Source organism: Ranitomeya imitator, chromosome 2 (assembly GCF_032444005.1).
Source record: "Ranitomeya imitator isolate aRanImi1 chromosome 2, aRanImi1.pri, whole genome shotgun sequence".
Taxonomy (NCBI): Eukaryota; Metazoa; Chordata; class Amphibia; order Anura; family Dendrobatidae; genus Ranitomeya; species Ranitomeya imitator.
The window spans coordinates 415,137,852-415,161,330 of NC_091283.1; the positions used below are offsets into that span (position 1 = coordinate 415,137,852).

General features: G+C 43.2%; 1 protein-coding gene across 3 annotated transcripts in view; it reads left to right on the top strand.

The window, feature by feature from the left end:
• The window catches only part of DNAI2 (dynein axonemal intermediate chain 2), a 29,003-nt gene extending 7,146 nt beyond the window's left edge, over positions 1-21,857 (top strand). Inside the window, exons 5-14 of one of the 3 annotated variants that reach the window (XM_069750732.1) lie at positions 231-373; positions 471-584; positions 4,224-4,363; positions 4,645-4,767; positions 5,040-5,263; positions 5,764-5,899; positions 9,385-9,531; positions 9,835-10,071; positions 10,989-11,057; positions 12,973-13,082. In XM_069750732.1, the coding sequence (XP_069606833.1) occupies positions 231-373; positions 471-584; positions 4,224-4,363; positions 4,645-4,767; positions 5,040-5,263; positions 5,764-5,899; positions 9,385-9,531; positions 9,835-10,071; positions 10,989-11,045 (1,321 nt within the window). In that variant the 3' untranslated portion in view covers positions 11,046-11,057; positions 12,973-13,082. Of the gene's footprint in view, positions 1-230; positions 374-470; positions 585-4,223; positions 4,364-4,644; positions 4,768-5,039; positions 5,264-5,763; positions 5,900-9,384; positions 9,532-9,834; positions 10,072-10,988; positions 11,058-12,972; positions 13,083-21,777 lie in introns of those variants that run through there. The other 2 variants (XM_069750734.1, XM_069750735.1) reach the window with 2 other exon arrangements.
• Positions 21,858-23,479: the final 1,622 nt, after the last annotated feature.

Genomic DNA, 23,479 nt, shown 5'->3' on the forward strand with positions numbered 1-23,479 from the left:
GGAGCTGGGCTGCAACACCAGACACAACCTGTGGACAGGGACCTTCCTAATCCTGGAGAGTTTTTCTTCTCCTGGTCATTGATCTGCGGCTCTTTAACAGTGGTGAAACTACAATTCCCAACCTGCAGCTGTGGGAGCATGCTGGGGTTGAAGTCACAGGTTGAAGACCACTGCTGTAGATCATCCATATATACAAGTATATATGACTAATGTGACTGATCATTCTACAGAGACCCCAATGAGATCAAGCGTACGGCCACACATCTCTCCTGGCATCCTGATGGCGGCAGGAAGCTGGCAGTGGCATATTCCTGTCTGGAGTTCCAGAGAGCCCCCAAAGACATGAGCTACGACTCGTATATCTGGGACATCGGTGAGGAAAGTTTCATTCATGCAGATGAGTAAATCCACAACCTGTAATGCCAACCGAACACGATCCTCATATCTGCTCATGCCCCCCTATCGTGCAGAGAACCCAAACAAGCCGGAGCTGACCCTGAAGCCCGTGTCACCGCTGGTCAGCCTGGAATACAACCCCAAGGACTCCCACATCCTGGTCGGGGGCTGCTACAATGGACAGATCAGTATGTATCATTCTAACTACTGCCCTCTAGTGGTGGCAAGAAGACTAGCAATAGACAGTTAATAAATTGCTCCGTGTTATCAGCCCGCTCAGACTAGGGAGAAGCTGATTGAGGTTTTCAGTGGGAAGTCCCTGACCTCACAATTTAGCCAGTGCATGTCATTTCTAATTCACGGTGTAGAGAAAAAGTGGAAACCATCAACAAGCAGGATAGATGCTGCTGATGTTATTACATACGGTATTTAGTACTTTGATTGTGTACTATTCTCTGTATGTGGCACCAATCAGCTCATGGTGCCTTAATAAGCCTTTAATCGATATATATATATATATATATATATATATATATATATATATATATATATATATATATATAGTGCAGACCAAAAGTTTGGACACACCTCATTTAAAGATCTTTCTGTATTTTCATGACTATGAAAATTGTACATTCACACTGAAGGCATCAAAACTATGAGTTAACACGTGGAATTATATACTTAAAAAAAAGTGTGAAACAACTGAAAATATGTCTTATATTCTAGGTTCTTCAAAGTAGCCACCTTTTGCTTTGATGACTGCTTTGCGCACTCTTGGCATTCTCTTGATGAGCTTCAAGAGGTAGTCACCGGGAATGGTCTTCCAACAATCTTGAAGGAGTTCCCAGAGGTGCTTAGCACTTGTTGGCCCTTTTGCCTTCACTCTGCGGTCCAGCTCACCCCAAACCATCTCGATTGGGTTCAGGTCTGGTGACTGTGGAGGCCAGGTCATCTGGAGTAGCACCCCATCACTCTCCTTCTTGGTCAAATAGCCCTTACACAGCCTGGAGGTGTGTTTGGGGTCATTGTCCTGTTGAAAAATAAATGATGGTCCAACTAAACGCAAACCGGATGGAATAGCATGCCGCTGCAAGATGCTGTGGTAGCCATGCTGGTTCAGTATGCCTTCAATTTTGAATAAATCCCCAACAGTGTCACCAGCAAAGCACCCCCACACCATCACACCTCCTCCTCCATGCTTCACGGTGGGAACCAGGCATGTAGAGTCCATCCGTTCACCTTTTCTGCGTCGCACAAAGACACGGTGGTTGGAACCAAAGATCTCAAATTTGGACTCATCAGACCAAAGCACAGATTTCCACTGGTCTAATGTCCAATCCTTGTGTTCTTTAGCCCAAACAAGTCTCTTCTGCTTGTTGCCTGTCCTTAGCAGTGGTTTCCTAGCAGCTATTTTACCATGAAGGCCTGCTGCACAAAGTCTCCTCTTAACAGTTGTTGTAGAGATGTGACTGCTGCTAGAACTCTGTGTGGCTTTGACCTGGTCTCTATTCTGAGCTGCTGATAACATGCGATTTCTGAGGCTGGTGACTCAGATAAACTTATCCTCAGAAGCAGAGGTGACTCTTGGTCTTCCTTTCCTGGGGCGGTTCTCATGTGAGCCAGTTTCTTTCTATCACTTGATGGTTTTTGCCACTGCACTTGGGGACACTTTCAAAGTTTTCCCAATTTTTTGGACTGACTGACCTTCATTTCTTAAAGTAATGATGGCCACTGGTTTTTCTTTTCTTAGCTGCTTTTTTCTTGCCATAATACAAATTCTAACAGTCTATTCAGTAGGACTATCAGCTGTGTATCCACCAGACTTCTGCTCAACACAACTGATGGTCCCAACCCCATTTATAAGGCAAGAATTCCCACTTATTAAACCTGACAGGGCACACCTGTGAATGGAAAACCATTCACAGTGACTACTTTTTGAAGCTCATCAAGAGAATGCCAAGAGTGTGCAAAGTAGTCATCAAAGCAAAAGGTGGCTACTTTGAATAACCTAGAATATAAGACATATTTTCAGTTGTTTCACACTTTGTTGTTAAGTATATAATTCCACATGTTCAATTCATAATGTTGATGCTTTCAGTGTGAATGTACAATCTTCATAGTCATGAAAATACAGAAAAATCTTTAAATGAGAAGGTGTGTCCAAACTTTTGGTCTGTACTGTGTGTGTGTATGTATGTATGTATGTATGTATGTATGTATGTATATATATATATATATATATATATATATATTGTAATGCTGCGGTAGCACTCGTTCGCCGTGAAGAGCCAGTGACCCACAAAGTTCCAACACAAAGTCTCTTTAATGTGTTTCCTCACAGCATTAAAGGGAACCTGTCACCCCCCCAGGCGTTTGTAGCTAAAAGAGCCACCTTGTGCAGCACAAATGCTGCATTCTGACAAGGTGGCTCTTTTAGTTATGATGCCTGAACACGCTGAAATAAACGTTTATAAAATGTGTCCCCTCATACCTTGAAATCGACCCGGGGGCGGGACTTTCCTTCCTAATCAGACGCAGCACAGCCCCGGCGCCTGTGCATTAAGTTTTGGTTTTTTTCGGGCATGCACTGTTGCGTTGCCCTTTGTACTTACAGTGCAGGTGCCAGGGACTATAATGCAGCAAGAGGAGGCGGTGCCCGGCGTGACGGCTGTGCTGTGACTGATTAGGAAGCAAAGTCGCGGACGATTTCAGGGTATGAGGGGGCACATTTTATAAACGTTTATTTCAGCGTGTGCAAGCATCATAACTAAAGAGCCACCTTGTCAGAATGCAGCATTTGTGCTGCACAAGGTGGCTCTTTTAGTGACAAACGCCTGAGGGGTTGACAGGTTCCCTTTAAAGTCCAATTCACACACAAGTGCATATCATTTCAGTGCATTTAACTTCAGTGCATATTATCAGTGTTCAATTCACACCAGTTCATAGCACTCATATCATATGGCTTTTAGATTGCAGTCCCTAAACAGGCCCGACTTCCCTTTGTCCAGTTTCCCTGGGTGACCACATGCCATATTAAAGTCCCCAAACACAGCTTTACATGTTGCAGACACTACTCACACAGCCGTACACAGCCCAGGATGTCCTCTGGACAGCAGCCGGGCACCATATCCACCTGTTTGCAATCGTAACCCATACCAGTCCTCTTTCGGGCACAGGACATCCACCTCTGGGCACAGGACTGTCCATGTCCGACTCTTTCGGGCACAGGACAGCCACCTCCGGACACAGGACTGTCCACATCCGAGACCAGTTACCATGGACAACTTGCATCGCTGTATACGCTCCGGGTGCCAGGCTATTCAGCTTCCCTGAGTGCTAGCTCCGCTGGCCTGTGCCTCCAAGCACTCAGCCAGCGCTCTGCAGGCCTCTGCTCTACACACCAGCACACACCAGACTGACACTGACTCTGCATCTCACACCTGACACACCCTTACCCCTTACTGCAGGGCTTTTAACAAACCTGTGGCTGGCAGCCACATGGAAAACCCGGACCGGAAATCCGTGACTCCTATGCACACCTATGGACTTCATCTGTCTTCATACACAACCTGGGTAGAACACACAGCGACCCCTACCTGTGACACGAGTCACTACCTCACAATATATATATGCAAAAAAACATGCTTGTTTATGGTTCCCACTTAATAATATAGTACAATGTAAAGCTGGAGGTAAATAGTCAAAAGTGAAGATTTTTAGGGTCTCTGCCTCTGCTCTCTTCTTTTGGGGGGAAATCAGGTGTAAAACGGAGTCAGTAGAAGTGTCCTTTCTTAACGCTATAATATCCTGCTCTTGTCCTCCAGCTTACTGGGACACGAGGAAAGGGGGGCAACCGGTGGAGCTGTCTGTCATCGAACATAGCCACCGTGATCCTGTATACAAGGTCATATGGCTTCAGTCAAAAACCGGCACGGAGTGTTTCTCAACTTCCACAGATGGACAGGTGACTGGCAGAACGTGACCCTCTGGACTTTACTTCCATCTTGTTTCAGTTTCTGATGGGGCTTTGCATAGTTTCTCACCCAACTTGAGCTTGGATCTAACTTCCCTTTAAGCTTGCCTCGCCCCCACTCTATGACCACTTGGACCTGCTACATGGAAAGGGCTGTGATAAGCAAACACTTCCTTTAGAACCTCATCTAATCTGATTGCATTGTCATAAAAAATCCGGTGTGTAGAAATGAATATAACTTTTTCTATACTTTTTGTGAATTTTGGCTACAGGTCTTATGGTGGGACATACGGAAGATGAGCGAGCCAACAGAAAAGCTGATCCTGGACATCACAAAGAAAGGGAACCTTGACTTGGCTTTAGGTGGCATCTCCCTAGAGTTTGAGCCCACCATAGTAAGTGTGTAGAACTGGTATCTACATACCCCTTGACACTTTGCCCAGGCATCGCAATGATTGGTGATCACATCTGTCAGAAGCTATAGTCACATACAGTAAATCAATCTAAATTGGGAGCAGTTTTAGGAAAAGTCACAGGAGAGGCAGCAGACCATGCAGTGTACAGCAGCTCCCGTGTGATCTCCACCCACTGGAGCCAGGGGCTGAGGTGATTGGTTGGAGATAAGCCAGTTTATTAGTTTTGCTTTTTCTGTTTATTATTATTATAGCCAACTAAGTTCATGGTGGGGACAGAACAAGGCATGGTGGTATCCTGCAACCGAAAGGCAAAGACCCCTGCTGAAAAGATTGTGTGCACCTACAGCGGTCATCATGGCCCCATCTACTCTGTTCAGAGGAATCCATTTTTCCCAAAAAATTTCCTAACAGTTGGAGACTGGACAGCTCGAATTTGGTCAGAGGACTCTCGGGAGTCCTCCATCATGTGGACTAAGTAAGAAACTCTAAGTAGCTCAAAGTTGTGATGCTGAGAGTTCTGCCAGGTAGCAGGATTGGGAAAAGGCACAGGAGAGGCAGCAGGGTGCCCCAGCGTGCATGTCACCGGTAGGGGGTAAGCTCTGCCCACTGCAGGCAGTACCAGCTCTAGCCGCAGCACCTCTCCTACCGGCAGCCGAGAAGAGGCCGAACAGTAACAGTCCACAGTTTGTTCCCAAACAGCTGCTATAGCAGCACCCCATATAGAAGCCACATGTACCCAGTAGAAGCCAAAGTGAGCCCAATAATAAGCCACAGTAAACCCAGTACCTACAACAGTTCCCCTAGTGCCACATCAGCCCTAGTAGGAACCAGAATGTCCCAAAAAATTGCCACAAGAAGAGCCACTTCACCCCCATAATAGATAGTTTGTCCAGTAAGTCTACCCCAGTGTCCCCCTGTAAATGTGTCAGTGCCCACAGCTACATGACACATGCCCAGCATATCTTTCTCCTCCAGGTATCACACCAGTTACCTAACAGATGCCGCCTGGAGTCCAGTACGCCCGTCTGTGTTTCTGACCACCAAGATGGATGGGACCTTGGATGTTTGGGACTATTTATTCAAGCAAAACAACCCCTCTCTGAGCCTGAAGGTACTGGCTAGGTGTCAGGCACACAATTCGATATTAGAGTACACAGGTCCCACCAGTAACATTGATTCTGGGAGCCCAGTCTACAGTTGCATGAAAATATTATTGGTCAGGGATGGAGAATACTATGTTCTTTTCTGCAGCAGTTTTATGTAATTTCAGCCTAGGCTTCCATAGACTAATAAACAAGATACTGTGTGCTGCATCAAGTGTACCGTGCCAAGCACTGCTCATGTAGGGGCCCACCGGGGGGATCCACCTGTTCTCCTGTGGGCCAGTCCAAACTTGACCACTACTACTACAACTATTACCAGTATCATTACCACCACTACTACTCTCAATATTTCTACAACCACGAGCATTAGTACTACCGATGATAACTCTACTACTACTGCTATCTCTACTACCACTTCTATAACTACTTCTTCTATTCCTACCGCTACTAGTATCTATATTACTATCACTACTATCAGTACCAAGAAAAGCTACTTATAATTACTACTTGTACAATTATCTTTATCACCCACTTCACCACTACTACTTCTGTTATAACTTACTTCTATCCTTACTTCTACTTGTACCTCTGTTACTATTTGTACTAGACTATTGCTACTACTACCATTACTACTACTACTACTACTATCCCTACTACCAGTACCAAGACTACTAATAATATCTGCTTCGACTACCATTATTATTACTACTAGTACCCCTACAACTACCATCACAATTTCTACTATCCCTACTATACTTCTACAACTACCACCATCACTACTACTAATACTACCCCTGCAAATTACTACAATTACTACAAACACCACCTATAGTTGGGACATACTATTGAATGAGCTGGGCCTCTGTGGTCATGCGGTCCACACCTGTGAACGTTTCTTCTTCCCGCTACTAAGAACCTTTCTTCCTCCCGCTCAGATAAACGTTTCTTCCTCCCGTTCCTATGAACCTTTCTTCCTCCCGCTCCTATGAACATTTCTTCCTCCCGCTTCTATGAACGTTTTTTCCTCCCGCTCTTATGAATGTTTTTTCCCTCCACTCTAATGAACGTTTCTTCCTCCAAGCTCTGATGAACGTTTCTTCCTCCAAGCTCTGATGAACGTTTCTTCCTCCCGTTCCTATGAACGTTTCTTCCTCCCGTTCCTATGAACGTTTCTTCCTCCCGCTTCAATGAACGTTTCTTCCTCCAAGCTCTGATGAACGTTTCTTCTTCCCGTTCCTATGAACATTTCTTCCTCTCGTTCCTATGAACGTTTCTTCCTCCCGCTTCAATGAACGTTTCTTCCTCCCGTTCCTATGAACGTTTCTTCCTCCCGTTCCTATGAACGTTTCTTCCTCCCGTTCCTATGAACGTTTCTTCCTCCCGCTTCAATGAACGTTTCTTCCTCCCTTTCCTATGAACGTTTCATCCTCCAGCTTCAATATACGTTTCTTCCTCCCGTTCCTATGAACGTTTCTTCCTCTCGTTCCTATGAACGTTTCTTCCTCCCGCTCCTATGAACATTTCTTCCTCCCACTCCAATGAACGTTTCTTCCTCCCACTCCTATGAACATTTCTTCCTCCCACTCCAATGAACGTTTCTTCCTCCCACTCCTATGAACATTTCTTCCTCCTGCTCCTGTGAACGTTTCTTCCTCCCACTCCTATGAACGTTTCTTCCTCCCACTCCTATGAACATTTCTTCCTCCTGCTCCTGTGAACGTTTCTTCCTCCCACTCCTATGAACGTTTCTTCCTCCCGCTTCAATGAACGTTTCTTCCTCCAAGCTTTGATGAACGTTTCTTCCTCCCGTTCCTATGAACGTTTCTTCCTCCCGTTCCTATGAACGTTTCTGCCTCTCGTTCCTATGAAGGTTTCTTCCTCCCACTTCAATGAACGTTTCTTCCTCCCGTTCCTATGAATGTTTCTTCCTCCCGCTTCAATGAACGTTTCTTCCTCCAAGCTCTGATGAACGTTTCTTCTTCCCGTTCCTATGAACGTTTCTTCCCTCCACTCTGATGAACGTTTCTTCCTCCCGCTCCTATGAACATTTCTTCCTCCCACTCCAATGAATGTTTCTTCCTCCCACTCCTATGAACATTTCTTCCTCCTGCTCCTGTGAACGTTTCTTCCTCCCACTCCTATGAACATTTCTTCCTCCCACTCCTATGAACATTTCTTCCTCCCAGTCCAATGAACGTTTCTTCCTCCCACTCCTATGAACATTTCTTCCTCCCACTCCAATGAACGTTTCTTCCTCCCGTTCCTATGAACGTTTCATCCTCCCGCTTCAATGAACGTTTCTTCCTCCAAGCTCTGATGAACGTTTCTTCCTCTCGTTCCTATGAACGTTTCTTCCTCCCGCTTCTATGAACGTTTTTTCCTCCCGCTCCTATGAACATTTCTTCCTCCCACTCCAATGAACGTTTCTTCCTCCCACTCCTATGAACATTTCTTCCTCCTGCTCCTGTGAATGTTTCTTCCTCCCACTCCTATGAACGTTTCCTCCTCCCACTCCTATGAACATTTCTTCCTCCTGCTCCTGTGAACGTTTCTTCCTCCCACTCCTATGAACGTTTCTTCCTCCCGCTTCAATGAACGTTTCTTCCTCCAAGCTCTGATGAACGTTTCTTCTTCCCGTTCCTATGAACGTTTCTTCCTCCCGTTCCTATGAACGTTTCTTCCTCCTGTTCCTATGAACGTTTCTTCCTCCCGCTTCAATGAACGTTTCTTCCTCCAAGCTCTGATGAACGTTTCTTCTTCCCGTTCCTATGAACGTTTCTTCCCTCCACTCTGATGAACGTTTCTTCCTCCCGCTCCTATGAACATTTCTTCCTCCCACTCCAATGAACTTTTCTTCCTCCCACTCCTATGAACATTTCTTCTTCCCACTCCAATGATCGTTTCTTCCTCCCACTCCTATGAACATTTCTTCCTCCTGCTCCTGTGAACGTTTCTTCCTCCCACTCCTATGAACGTTTCTTCCTCCCACTCCTATGAACATTTCTTCCTCCTGCTCCTGTGAACGTTTCTTCCTCCCACTCCTATGAACGTTTCTTCCTCCCGCTTCAATGAACGTTTCTTCCTCCAAGCTCTGATGAACGTTTCTTCTTCCCGTTCCTATGAACGTTTCTTCCTCCCGTTCCTATGAACGTTTCTTCCTCTCGTTCCTATGAACGTTTCTTCCTCCCGCTTCAATGAACGTTTCTTCCTCCAAGCTCTGATGAACGTTTCTTCTTCCCGTTCCTATGAACGTTTCTTCCCTCCACTCTGATGAACGTTTCTTCCTCCCGCTCCTATGAACATTTCTTCCTCCCACTCCAATGAACGTTTCTTCCTCCCACTCCTATGAACATTTCTTCCTCCTGCTCCTGTGAACTTTTCTTCATCCCGCTCCGGTGAACGTTTCTTCTTCCCGCTCCGGTGAACGTTTCTTCTTCTCGCTCTGGTGAACGTTTCTTCCTCCCGCTCCGGTGAACATTTCTTTCTCCTCCAGGTGTGTGATGAAGCGCTCTACAGCCTCCGTGTACAAGATAATGGCCGCTTCGTAGCTTGCGGTTCTAAGATGGGCCTGACAACTCTGCTGGAGCTGTCCCCCGGACTGTGCACTTTACAGAGAAATGAGAAGAATATTGCCACTGCGGTAAGGCCAGTCATATCCTGGGTTATAGTTTATATTATACTCCAGAGCTGCATTCTCCATTCTGCAGGTTTCACTACTTGTTTTTGTGATTTGCATTCTGGGAAGTGTATAATTACCTAATGTAGTGAACGCTAACTGTCCCACAATGTGGCGCTGTTAGAGGTGCCTGTTGACAAGCTGGCTGACTGTTTCCAGTGGTAGGCAGCAGACCTGTGACTGTAGACAACAACGGCAATGTCCATTGGTTTTGGTAAGTGTCTGTTTTTGACAGAGGGCACTCTGCTCTTCCTTCTGGTGTCATAGATGTTTGAGCGAGAGACGAAACGAGAGAAGATCCTCGAGGCACGACATCGAGAGATGCGTCTGAAGGAGCGAAGCAAAGCCGAGCCGGGCAAAGAGGAGGAATCCAAGGATGATAAACCTGAGGACAACATGGAGGAACTGATCTCCAAGGCTGAGAAGGAATTCTTCGAGATCATTGAGGCTGAGCGCAAGCGACGAGAACAGGAAGTGAAGAAACAGGAAGTGGAGGAGGACCAGGTATTGTCCGCAAGTCTTTCTATGTACCGTTTGGTTAAAAGAGCGCCATCTGCTGGCAAACAGACCCCAGGCCACTAAATAAGTAGAGACCCCAGCTCATATCCCCAAAATTAATATAAACCCCAGAAGAGATCGCTTAAATCAAAACAGCCCATCAAAATAAATACAGACCCAACACCAGACCCCTAAATAAATAAAAACATCAGACCAGGCCCCTCTTTTACTAATTCTACACCCAATAAAAAATGCAAACCTCAAATGAGACCCACTAGTTACAAACAGATCCATAATAGCCCACTAAACTAAAAGAGACCCCAAGCCAGACCCCCAAATTCAATACAGACACCTTAAATACAAATCCAAGATCAAATTCTCTGAAAAAATACAGACCAGATGGGTGACAGATGACTGATCGCTGAGGGTCCCACCGCTGAGACCCCCTTGGATTGTTGGAATGGTGGGTCCTGGGCCCACCCTTTGTTCCTCACAGCACAGTGATGAGAAGTTTCAATTCATTATATGGGGCTGAATGAGATATCAAGTGTAAACTCATCTAATAAATTAGACCGGACCCTTTTAAAGACCCCAGATCTGGCATCCCAAATTTTCTGCATTGGAGGCGTGCCGTGATAGTTAGAGGTGATTATAATTTAGAGACACAGCGCCCAGGAAATTTTACAGTGGTTACAGACCCTACTAGAGTGTCAGCCCATCTGACAGAGCAGACATGGCCAATCAATCCCACAAAAAAAAAATACCGCCCTATAGTAGTAGGCTTTGGAGTGGAATTCAGCTATCACCCTAATGTGCATACCTGTGGCTGGAAGGCTGCTATTGAGTTATTGGTCTCTGTTATCAGCCCCATTAGACATGTGACCAGTCGTTGTATCTCTTTAAATCGCTTATATCTTCCACAGGAAAAGGAAGTGTCGGAGGAAAAGGAGATACTTGCAGAGGTCAGTCCCGTGTACTGATCCTATATACGGGTAAGCTGCCAATGTGGTCACTTAGGGCTCATACCTATTTGTGAGAAAAAAAAACAGTACGATTTCCGGACTGAAAAAACGGACGAGTGCTATGCGAGTGTCATGCGAGTGTAATGTGATTTTTTTTCCATGGAACTTCCCACACCATCTCGATTGGGTTCAGGTCTGGTGACTGTGGAGGTCAGGTCATCTGGCGTAGCACCCCATCACTCTCCTTCTTGGTCAAATATCCTTTACACAGCATGGAGGTGTGTTTGGGGTCATTGTCCTGTTGAAAAATAAATGATGGTCCAACTAAACGCAAACTGGATGGAATAGCATGCCACTGCAAGATGCTGTGGTGGCCATGCTGGTTCAGTATGCCTTCAATTTTGAATAAATCCCCAACAGTGTCACCAGCAAAGCACCCCACACCATCACACTACCTCCTCCATGCTTCACGGTGGGAATCAGGCATGTAGAGTCCATCCGTTCACCTTTTCTGCGTCGCACAAAGACACGGTGGTTGGAACCAAAGATCTCAAATTTGGACTCATCAGACGAAAGCACAGATTTCCACTGGTCTAATGTCCATTCCTTGTGTTCTTTAGTCCAAACAAGTCTCTTCTGCTTGTTGCCTGTCCTTAGCAGTGGTTTCCTAGCAGCTATTTTACCATGAAGGCCTGCTGCACAAAGTCTCCACTTAACAGTTGTTGTAGAGATGTGTCTGCTGCTAGAACTCTGTGTGGCATTGACCTGGTCTCTAATCTGAGCTGCTGTTAACCTGCGATTTCTGAGGCTGGTGACTCGGATAAACTTATCCTCAGAAGCAGAGGTGACTCTTGGTCTTCCTTTCCTGGGGCGGTCTTCATGTGAGCCAGTTTCTTTGTAGCGCTTGATAGTTTTTCCACTGCACTTGGGGACACTTTCAAAGTTTTCCCAATTTTTCGGACTGACTGACCTTCATTTCTTAAAGTACTGATGACCACTCGTTTTTCTTTACTTAGCTGCTTTTTTCTTGCCATAATACAAATTCTAACAGTCTATTCAGTAGGACTATCAGCTGTGTATCCACCAGCAAGAAATCCAACTTATTAAACCTGACAGGGCACACCTGTGAAGTGGAAACCATTCCCGGTGACTACCTCTTGAAGCTCATCAAGAGAATGCCAAGAGTGTGCAAAGCAGTCATCAAAGCAAAAGGTGGCTACTTTGAAGAACCTAGAATATAAGACATAATTTCAGTTGTTTCACACTTTTTTGTTAAGTAAATAATTCCACATGTGTTAATTCATAGTAGTTTTGATGCCTTCAGTGTGAATGTACAATTTTCATAGTCATGAAAATACAGAAAAATCTTTAAATGAGAAGGTGTGTCCAAACTTTTGGTCTGTACTGTGTATATATATATATATATATATATATATATATATATATATATATATTCCATCTTTTCTATTCTTACCCTGTCAGTGTGATTTTACTGTATGCCTGACATGAATTACCGGCTTTTCAAAGGACACCGGTGCGTAGAAATCATGCATGGTGCTAGTGCTGTGCGATTTTTTTTTTTTTTTTTTTTTTCTCCCACCCATTGACTTGCATTGGCGAGTCTCATCCGAGATATACAGCAATATGCAGCATGCAGCAATTTTTTTTTTCTCAGTCCGAAATAAATCGCAAATAAGATGTCACCCATTGAATAACATTGGTCCGAGTGCAATCCGATTTTTTTTTTTTTTTTTTTTTATCGGATTGCACTCGTCCGTTTTTCTCGCAACTGAGTATGAGCCCTTATTCAGCTGTCCCTGGCTCCTGAGTAGCAAATGGGTGGCAGAGCCTGTGAGGTGTAACAACGCAGCAGGTGTGCTTTACCCACGTGTTCTGTGCCTGGCTCCAGTGCCCACATTAAACCCTCTTGCTATCTTCTCTACAGGCCTGACCCCGCGTACGGTGCCACAGCCAAACCATTGAAGACTGCAATGATATGAGCTTATTATTTTTCTTTTTTTTTTTCATTGAGGGAATAAATAATTTATTGCAATATTTGTTATCTTGTCCATCATTATTTTCAGTGCAGACTTATTGTAAACCTGTGCCCTGGCATGACAAATGATCATCAGTTACATTACATTTTAGTTATACTCCATCCACATCCAAAGCTGCGTTCAGCATCCTGATGGTTTCCTGTATCTCTTTACTGCCCCCTGTTGGTTCAGTGTCTGTACAGAGAACTAGAGACCAAAAAGTCAGCCTTCCACAACTAATATTAACCATCTACAACAGAAGGATGTCGGCTGCCATCAGCACCACACATTTGCGCCATGGGAGATGGATCGGGAGGCACCCAAATCGGCACACCACTGTCAGAGATTAACAGCAGCGATCAGAGCTTTTAGAGGAAGGTGCTGGCTGTATAACACAGCTGACACCCACCATGTATAGAGTGTGTTCAACTCCTGAGCCAGTTGCATACAACGACGTTTCAGTATATTATACATCATGAACGGGTTAAATTATGTGCTATACACCACCTCTCTCCTCCTGTACCAGTTATGACTTGTATTGTTTAAGATTATTGTACTTGTTTTTATTATGTATACCCCTCCTCACATGTAAAGCGCCATGGAATAAATGACGCTATAATAATAAATAATAATAATAATACACATCCAGAGCTGCATCCAGAATCCTGCTAACGTTACAGTACTTTATCTTTATCTCTGCTGCCCCCTGCTGGTGTTGTAAAACCTGCAGTTTTATGAAAAACAACTCCTGTTTCTTTTCTAAAGTGGAATTAGGAAACTGTTCACATCCAGAGCTGCATTTATAATTCTGCTGGTTAAATTTTTTGGGGTATAATTTGTGTTTAAATGTATTATAAACTGCAAGATTGTCAGTAAATGGAAACATATTACTTTACATCCTGAGGTTACATACCTGTACGGACCTTATACTTCTCACAGCTGAGCGTTTGTTCCAGTCCAATTAGTCCAGAAGTTGTTGCATTCCATAGATGGGGACCCAAAGCTTTCAAAGGGTTGTTGCCAAACCTGAATGACCCCTTTAATTTACAACCTCTGATCCGGTCTAGGAAATCCTCACTCCTGATTTCTGTCTTTTATTGGCAGTACTCTGATTTTAGGTGTCAATGACAAACCGACCTTTAAGGCAATGCCCAAGGTCCTGTGGCCAAAAGGCTCTGTCTGGTATTGCAGCTCTGCTCTCTTTACAGTATGTAGGACTAATCTGCAGTACCACACATAACCTGTGCATAGGTGTGGCGCTATTTTTTTAAGATAGCGGCCATGTTTATCTAAACCCGAACATTCCCTTAAGCTGTGCTGTTCCCGGCAGCTGAATGCAAATTAGAAGCAAAGCTCCTCATTATGACTCCGGCTGCATCCAAACATGACCTTTGTGTGACAGGTTAGATACTATTCTGGGAAAATCTGCTTTACTGCACCTGACACCGACACAAGGCTCTTAACCTCCTGCAAGCAATCTACCCCAGCCCCTCTTAACCCGCTAATCCTGGCTCCATTCACAAGATAACCAATAACACGCGGCTCGTGTCCTGCCATCTGCATGGTCCCGGGTGCCCCCTGCAGTCGATGCCATCTGGGTCTCTCCTGGCCGTTACTAAACCGACTCATGCAGAAAATATATATATATACAGTTAGGGCCAGAAATATTTGGACAGTGACACAAGTTTTGTTATTTTAGCTGTTTACAAAAACATGTTCAGAAATACAATTATATATATAATATGGGCTGAAAGTGCACACTCCCAGCTGCAATATGATAGTTTCCACATCCAAATCGGAGAAAGGGTTTAGGAATCATAGCTCTGTAATGCATAGCGTCCTCTTTTTCAAGGGACCAAAAGTAATTGGACAATGGACTCTAAGGGCTGCAATTAACTCTGAAGGCGTCTCCCTCGTTAACCTGTAATCAATGAAGTAGTTAAAAGGTCAGGGGTGGATTCCAGGTGTGTGGTTTTGCATTTGGAAGCTGTTGCTGTGAGCAGACAACATGCGGTCAAAGGAACTCTCAATTGAGGTGAAGCAGAAGATCCTGAGGCTGAAAAAAAAGAAAAAATCCATCAGAGAGATAGCAGACATGCTTGGAGTAGCAAAATCAACAGTTGGGTACATTCTGAGAAAAAAGGAATTGACTGGTGAGCTTGGGAACTCAAAAAGGCCTGGGCGTCCACGGATGACAACAGTGGTGGATGATCGCCGCATACTTAATTTGGTGAAGAAGAACCCGTTCACAACATCAACTGAAGTCCAGAACACTCTCAGTGAAGTAGGTGTATCTGTCTCTAAGTCAACAGTAAAGAGAAGACTCCATGACAGTAAATACAAAGGGTTCACATCTAGATGCAAACCATTCATCAATACCAAAAATAGACAGGCCAGAGTTAAATTTGCAGAAAAACAACTCAAGAAGCCAGCTCAGTTCTGGAAAAGTATTCTATGGACAGATGAGACAAAGATCAACCTGTACCAGAATGATGGGAAGAAAAAAGTTTGGCGAAGAAAGGGAACGGCACATGATCCAAGGCACACCACATCCTCTGTAAAACATGGTGGAGGCAACGTGATGGCATGGGCATGCATGGCTTTCAATGGCACTGGGTCACTTGTGTTTATTGATGACATAAGAGCAGACAAGAGTAGCCGGATGAATTCTGAAGTGTACCGGGATATACTTTCAGCCCAGATTCAGCCAAATGCTGCAAAGTTGATTGGACGGCGCTTCATAGTACAGATGGACAATGACCCCAAGCATACAGCCAAAGCTACCCAGGAGTTCATGAGTGCCAAAAAGTGGAACATTCTGCAATGGCCAAGTCAATCTCCAGATCTAAACCCAATTGAGCATGCATTTCACTTGCTCAAATCCAGACTTAAGACGGAAAGACCCACAAACAAGCAAGACCTGAAGGCTGCGGCTGTAAAGGCCTGGCAAAGCATTAAGAAGGAGGAAACCCAGCGTTTGGTGATGTCCATGGGTTCCAGACTTAAGGCAGTGATTGCCTCCAAAGGATTTGCAACAAAATATTGAAAATAAAAATATTTTGTTTGGGTTATGTTTATTTGTCCAATTACTTTTGACCTCCTAAAATGTGGAGTGTTTGTAAAGAAATGTGTACAATTCCTACATTTTCTATCAGATATTTTTGTTCAACCCTTCAAATTAAACGTTACAATCTGCACTTGAATTCTGTTGTAGATGTTTCATTTCAAATCCAATGTGGTGGCATGCAGAGCCCAACTCGCGAAAATTGTGTCACTGTCCAAATATTTCTGGCCCTAACTGTATATATATATATATATATATATATGTGTGTGTATATATATATATATATATATATATATATATATATATATATATATATATATATATATATATTTTAGGACAAATAACATTTTTAGAAAGAATGATGCAAAAATTAGCATGCACCATATTAACATAATCCTTTTTTTTTAAAGCCAGAGGTTTTACTTTCCATAAATAAGTCCACAAAGAAGTTCAATAGGTTACTGTCCATCACAAGCCCTCTTGCCAGGATAGAGGGGAAGCCTACTAGACTTTTCCCCTCCTTCTGGACCAGTAGGCCACCGCAAGGATCAACTGAAGTTTGGGGAGAGTACACCCTGCACCCCAGTGGTGCTGAGAGCTTAGTTTAGATCTGCACCTCCTTCGAGGGTTTACAAGGAGTACGGAATCTGATTGCCACAGACACCCTTAATGACACCTAAAAGGCAGTGGCGGACTCCAGAGGACCCCTGTGCGAGAACGTGTGTTTGGGCCACCCTCCATAATGCCCTAGCCATATATACACATGAAACATTCCCATTAGGTACAAATATAGAAATACTGCATATGTTAAAGCATTATATATGCATCTACTATATAATTGTCTAAGGGTCACTTCCGTCTTTCTGTCTGTCTGTCACGGATATTCATTGGTCGCGGCCTCTGTCTGTCATGGAAATCCAAGTCGCTGATTGGTCACGGCAAAACAGCCACGACCAATCAGCGACGTGCACAGTCAGTGCCCAGCGCCCGCATACTCCCCTCCCGTCACCGCTCACACAGGGTTAATGCCGGCGGTAACGGACCGCGTTATACCGCAGGTAACGCACTCCGTAACCGCTGCTATTAACCCTGTGTGTCCCCAACTTTTTACTATTGATGCTGCCCATGCAGCATCAATAGTAAAAAATCTAATGTTTAAAATAAAATAATAAAAAAACAAAAGACCTGCTATTCTCACCCTCCGTCGTCCAACAATGCACTCGCGCCTGCCACCATCTTCCGTTCCTGGCGATGCATTGCAAAATTACCCAGAAGACTTAGCGGTCATCTGGGTAATTTTGCAATGAATCCTGGGAACGGAAGATGGCGGCAGCCGCGAGTGTATCGCCGGAGCTTCGGTGGATCCTAGGGGGTGAGTATATAACTATTTTTTATTTTAATTATTTTTTTAACAGGGATATGGTGCCCACACTGCTGTATACTACGTGGGCTGTGTTATATACTGCGTGGCTGCTATATACTACATGGGCAGTGTTATATACTATGTGGGCTGTGTTCTATACTGCATGGGCTGTGCAATATATTACGTGGCCACTGTTATATACTGCGTGGACAGTGTTATATACTACGTGGCTGCTATATACTGCGTGGGCAGTGTTATATACGTGGCTGCTATATACTGCGTGGGCTGTGCTATATATTACGTAGCCAGTGTTATATACTGCGTGGCCTGTGTTATATACTACGTCACCTGTGTTATATACTGCGTGGCTGCTATATACTGCGTGGGCTGTGTTATATAGTACGTGGCTGTGTTATATACTGCGTGGCCACTGTTATATTTGCGTGGCCTGTATTAACGCTTCGAGTATTCTACAATATGTATGTATATAGCACAGGCCACTTAGTATTTGTCTGCTATATACTACATGGCTCCTATATACTACGTGGCCTGTGCTATATACTGTGTGGCTGCTATATACATACATAAATACATATTCTAGAATACCCGATGCGTTCGAATCGGGCCACCATCTAGTTACTACATATTTTCCTGTAATACCATGAAATAACTCCAAAAAAAAAACACTTTATGTGAACATACCCTAAAAAAGAAGCGAGGCAGCAGCATGTCACAATGTTTGTAATTTAACTACTTTATCGATAGAAATGTTGATTTTTGTTCAGATGACCAGAAAATTGTAAAATGTTAATTGTGTTGTACAAGTTGTTGATTACCAAATATGTCCATGTCAATATAGTAATTATTTTTAGTAATTTTATGGGGAATACAAATCTGTGATTATTTCTTTGCACTTAAATTTATAATAATAATAATAATTTTTATTTATATAGCGCCAACATATTCCGCAGCACTTTACAATTAGCAGGGACATATACAGATAAATATGACACATCAACATGGTAGTCAGAAAAATCTTTAGAACATCATAAATATACTTAATATATAAATAAATGTATATACCATGTAAACTACAAAAAAGGATTTGTAGAGCCTATCATCAATTACTACACGAACAGCGATACAAAAGATGATCAGAAGGCCAAATATAACTAATAAAATCACAATTTTTATTGAAAGATATCTTTAAAAACATACAGCCAAGGTATACAAAGAGAGACGAACCACTCCAAAAATCAAAAACTCCAAAAACTCTAGCAGTGAGCCACAGACTGCATTGTTACGTGTACACAAATTTTCTCTACCTAAAGATCTAAATGGTCAGGCGCTAAGAGAATTTCTAAGACAATCTAATTCTATTGTGAACATAGAGAAGAGTATTTATGTTAAAAGCAAAGGAGAAAAAACATTTGAGACATTGTGGACACCATGGGTGGAGAGAAGATGATCCCGAATGAAGGCTGTATTATTAATCATTTGCTGTTCATATATGTAATAAGAGGGGAGGGGGAGGGGAGGGAAGGTAATTTTGAAATTTGTGACCATGTTAAATTTGGCAATATTGCGATTGTTGATTTGAAATTTGTTAATAAAAATGTATCTGATTTAAAAAAAAAAATCTAAATGGTATTCTTCTTCTTTGCATGAACATTGTACTGGTACCTATAGATATATGTTTATACAGTCATGGCCAAAAGTATTGACACCCCTGCAATTCTGTCAGATAATACTCAGTTTCTTCCTGAAAATGATTGCAATCACAAATTCTTTGGTATTATTATCTTCATTTAATTTGTCTTAAATGAAAAAACACAAAAGAGAATGAAGCAAAAAGCAAAACATTGATCATTTCACACAAAACTCCAAAAATGGGCAAGACAAAAGTATTGGCACCCTCAGCCTAATACTTGGTTGCACAACCTTTAGCCAAAATAACTGCGACCAACCGCTTCCGGTAACCATCAATGAGTTTCTTACAAAGCTCTGCTGGAATTTTAGACCATTCTTCTTTGGCAAACTGCTCCAGGTCCCTGATATTTGAAGGGTGCCTTCTCCAAACTGCCATTTTTAGATCTCTCCATAGGTGATCTATGGGATTCAGGTTTGGACTCATTGCTGGCCACCTTAGAAGTCTCCAGTGCTTTCTCTCAAACCATTTTCTAGTGCTTTTTGAAGTGTGTTTTGGGTCATTGTCCTGCTGGAAGACCCATGACCTCTGAGGGAGACCCAGCTTTCTCACACTGGACCCTACATTATGCTGCAAAATTTGTTGGTAGTCTTCATACTTCATAATGCCATGCACACTGTCAAGCAGTCCAATACCAGAAGCAGCAAAGCAACCCCAAAACATCAGGGAACCTCCACCATGTTTGACTGTAGGAACCGTGTTCTTTTCTTTGAATGCCTCTTTTTTTCTCCTGTAAACTCTATGTTGATGCCTTTGCCCAAAAAGCTCTACTTTTGTCTCATCTGACCAGAGAACATTCTTCCAAAACATTTTAGGCTTTTTCGGGTAAGTTTTGGCAAACTCCAGCCCAGCTTTTTTTGTCTTGGGGTAAGAAATGGGGTCTTCCTGGGTCTCCTACCATACAGTCCCTTTTCATTCAGACGCCGATAGATAGTACGGGTTGACACTGTTGTACCCTCGGACTGCAGGGAAGCTTGAACTTGTTTGGATGTTAGTCGAGGTTCTTTATCTAACATCCGCACAATCTTGCGTTGAAATCTCTTGTCAATTTTTCTTTTCCGTCCACATCTAGGGAGGTTAGCAACAGTGCCATGAGCTTTACACTTCTTGATGACACTGCGCACGGTAGACACAGGAACATTCAGGTCTTTGGAGATGGACTTGTAGCCTTGAGATTGCTCATGCTTCCTCACAATTTGGTTTCTCAAGTCCTCAGCCAGTTCTTTGGTCTTCTTTCTTTTCTCCATGCTCAATTTGGTACACACAAGGACACAGGACAGAGGTTGAGTCAACTTTAATCCATGTCAACTGGCTGCAAGTGAGATTTAGTTATTGCCAACACCTGTTAGGTGCCACAGGTAAGTTACAGGTGCTGTTAATTACACAAATTAGAGAAGCATCACATGATTTTTCGAACAGTGCCAATACTTTTGTCCACCCCCTTTTTTATGTTTGGTGTGGAATTATATCCAATTTGGCTTTAGGACAATTCTTTTTGTGTTTTTTCATTTAAGACAAATTAAATGAAGATAATAATACCAAATAATTTGTGTTTGCAATCATTTTCAGGAAGAAACTGAGTATTATCTGACAGAATTGCAGGGGTGTCAATACTTTTGGCCATGACTGTATGCATAACACAGTTGTACATTGTAGATTGTAAGCTTGCGAGCAGGGACCTCACCCCTAATGTCACTGTTTAAATTGTCTTAACTTGTACTGAATTTATTGTCTGTACATGTCCCTGCTAATTGAACAGCGATACAAAAGATGATCAGAAGGCCAAATATAACTAATAAAATCACAATTTTTATTGAAAGATATCTTTAAAAACATACAGCCAAGGTATACAAAGAGAGACGAACCACTACAAAAATCACAATCACCCATAGACACGCACAGCCACGGGTAATAGAGTAATATACAGATCTATCTGCTATGTCTTGGGAAACAGCTATTACTATAAGTCAATAATCTGCATAATCATTCCCATAATAGGGCACTCCACATACACCTATAATGGGCAGGACATATGTCCCAAACTATATGCTACCTATATGGAAAACTCTATCACATCTCCCAGGCATAGGCACATCCACCACGCTTAATGTACATCATACCCGGCCAAGAGGCCTTAATATAAACAGCCATGTAAACAATTACCTTGGTAGGGTAGTGGGGGATGTGACTCTAACACCCGTACCCGCGTGTGCACCCCGACATACGTTTCGGACTCCTTTTTCAAGGGGCCTAGCATATATAACAACATTTTAGACGGTACCACGAGTGTAATGGGGATCTCCTGAGATTTCGGGGTATAGATATGCTCGATATGGACATTCGGGGAGGCAATATGACCAAGAGATTGGCCCAGTTAGAATCCAGGTGGATATGGACGTTGGGCACTGTCCAACCATCTGGTCTTAACGAGAACATCAGTTATGCCCCATTTTTGTAGCTATGTGCCATTGTCATGTTACTTCATATTCCATTTATCACCGTCCCCATATAAGTTATTTTTAAGTTGTTTTTAATATTCGAATTGTGCCTAATTGTTGTTGCTTTTTATTGCCTTTTAGTAATATTGTTATATATGTATACACATTTCACCATGGAGGTGCGAGAAACGGCTAATGGATTGTGCGAGCAACGGATTCGGCTACTACATCTGCTTCCCGGCCATAACATTTGGACTATTCCGGATAAACTGCGGGACTGACCCAACTGGGCACACTCTTGTGTGTGCAGCATTTATGTGATACAATGTTGTAATATAGCCGTATATAAACTGGTATTCTGTATCAGCAGTGTAAATATATGCCGTATGCACTTTCTAGTTCATCTTGTCACGGTTTGGTGTGTTTGGTTTTGTATAGGGTTAATAGTCGCGCTGCTTCCTCTGACGCGTGCTGTGTGTACTCACCGCCACGCCTCCCAGCTCTCGGCGTCTTGTGACGTGGTGTTGGTCCGGTTTGGTCCCGCCCCATTGTGACACCGACACTGATGGGCGTCGCTGGAGACTATGCAGCGGCACGCGTCATTCTTGGGGCAGCACGTGCGACTTCCGGGTGCGCGGCTAATTGTGCACTAGCCGGGACATATAAATATGAGTGACTGTGCGTGTGTATGCTAGGCCCCTTGAAAAAGGAGTCCGAAACGTATGTCGGGGTGCACGCGCGGCTACGGGTGTTAGTCACATCCCCCACTACCCTACCAAGGTAATTGTTTACATGGCTGTTTATATTATGTGGCCTCTTGGCCGGGCATGATGTACATTAAGCGTGGTGGATGTGCCTATGCCTGGGAGATGTGATAGAGTATTCCATATAGGTAGCATATACTTTGGGACATATGTCCTGCCCATTATAGGTGTATGTGGAGTGCCCTATTATGGGAATGATTATGCAGATTATTGACTTATAGTAATAGCTGTTTCCCAAGACATAGCAGATAGATCTGTATATTACTCTATTACCCGTGGCTGTGCGTGTCTATGGGTGATTGTGATTTTTGTAGTGGTTCGTCTCTCTTTGTATACCTTGGCTGTATGTTTTTAAAGATATCTTTCAATAAAAATTGTGATTTTATTAGTTATATTTGGCCTTCTGATCATCTTTTGTATCGCTGTTCAATTAGCAGGGACATGGACAGACAATAAATTCAGTACAAGTTAAGACAATTTAAACAGTGACATTAGGGGTGAGGTCCCTGCTCGCAAGCTTACAATCTACAATGTACAACTGTGTTATGCATACAGTCATGGCCAAAAGTATTGACACCCCTGCAATTCTGTCAGATAATACTCAGTTTCTTCCTGAAAATGATTGCAAACACAAATTATTTGGTATTATTATCTTCATTTAATTTGTCTTAAATGAAAAAACACAAAAAGAATTGTCCTAAAGCCAAATTGGATATAATTCCACACCAAACATAAAAAAGGGGGTGGACAAAAGTATTGGCACTGTTCGAAAAATCATGTGATGCTTCTCTAATTTGTGTAATTAACAGCACCTCTAACTTACCTGTGGCACCTAACAGGTGTTGGCAATAACTAAATCTCACTTGCAGCCAGTTGACATGGATTAAAGTTGACTCAACCTCTGTCCTGTGTCCTTGTGTGTACCAAATTGAGGATGGAGAAAAGAAAGAAGACCAAAGAACTGTCTGAGGACTTGAGAAACCAAATTGTGAGGAAGCATGAGCAATCTCAAGGCTACAAGTCCATCTCCAAAGACCTGAATGTTCCTGTGTCTACCGTGCGCAGTGTCATCAAGAAGT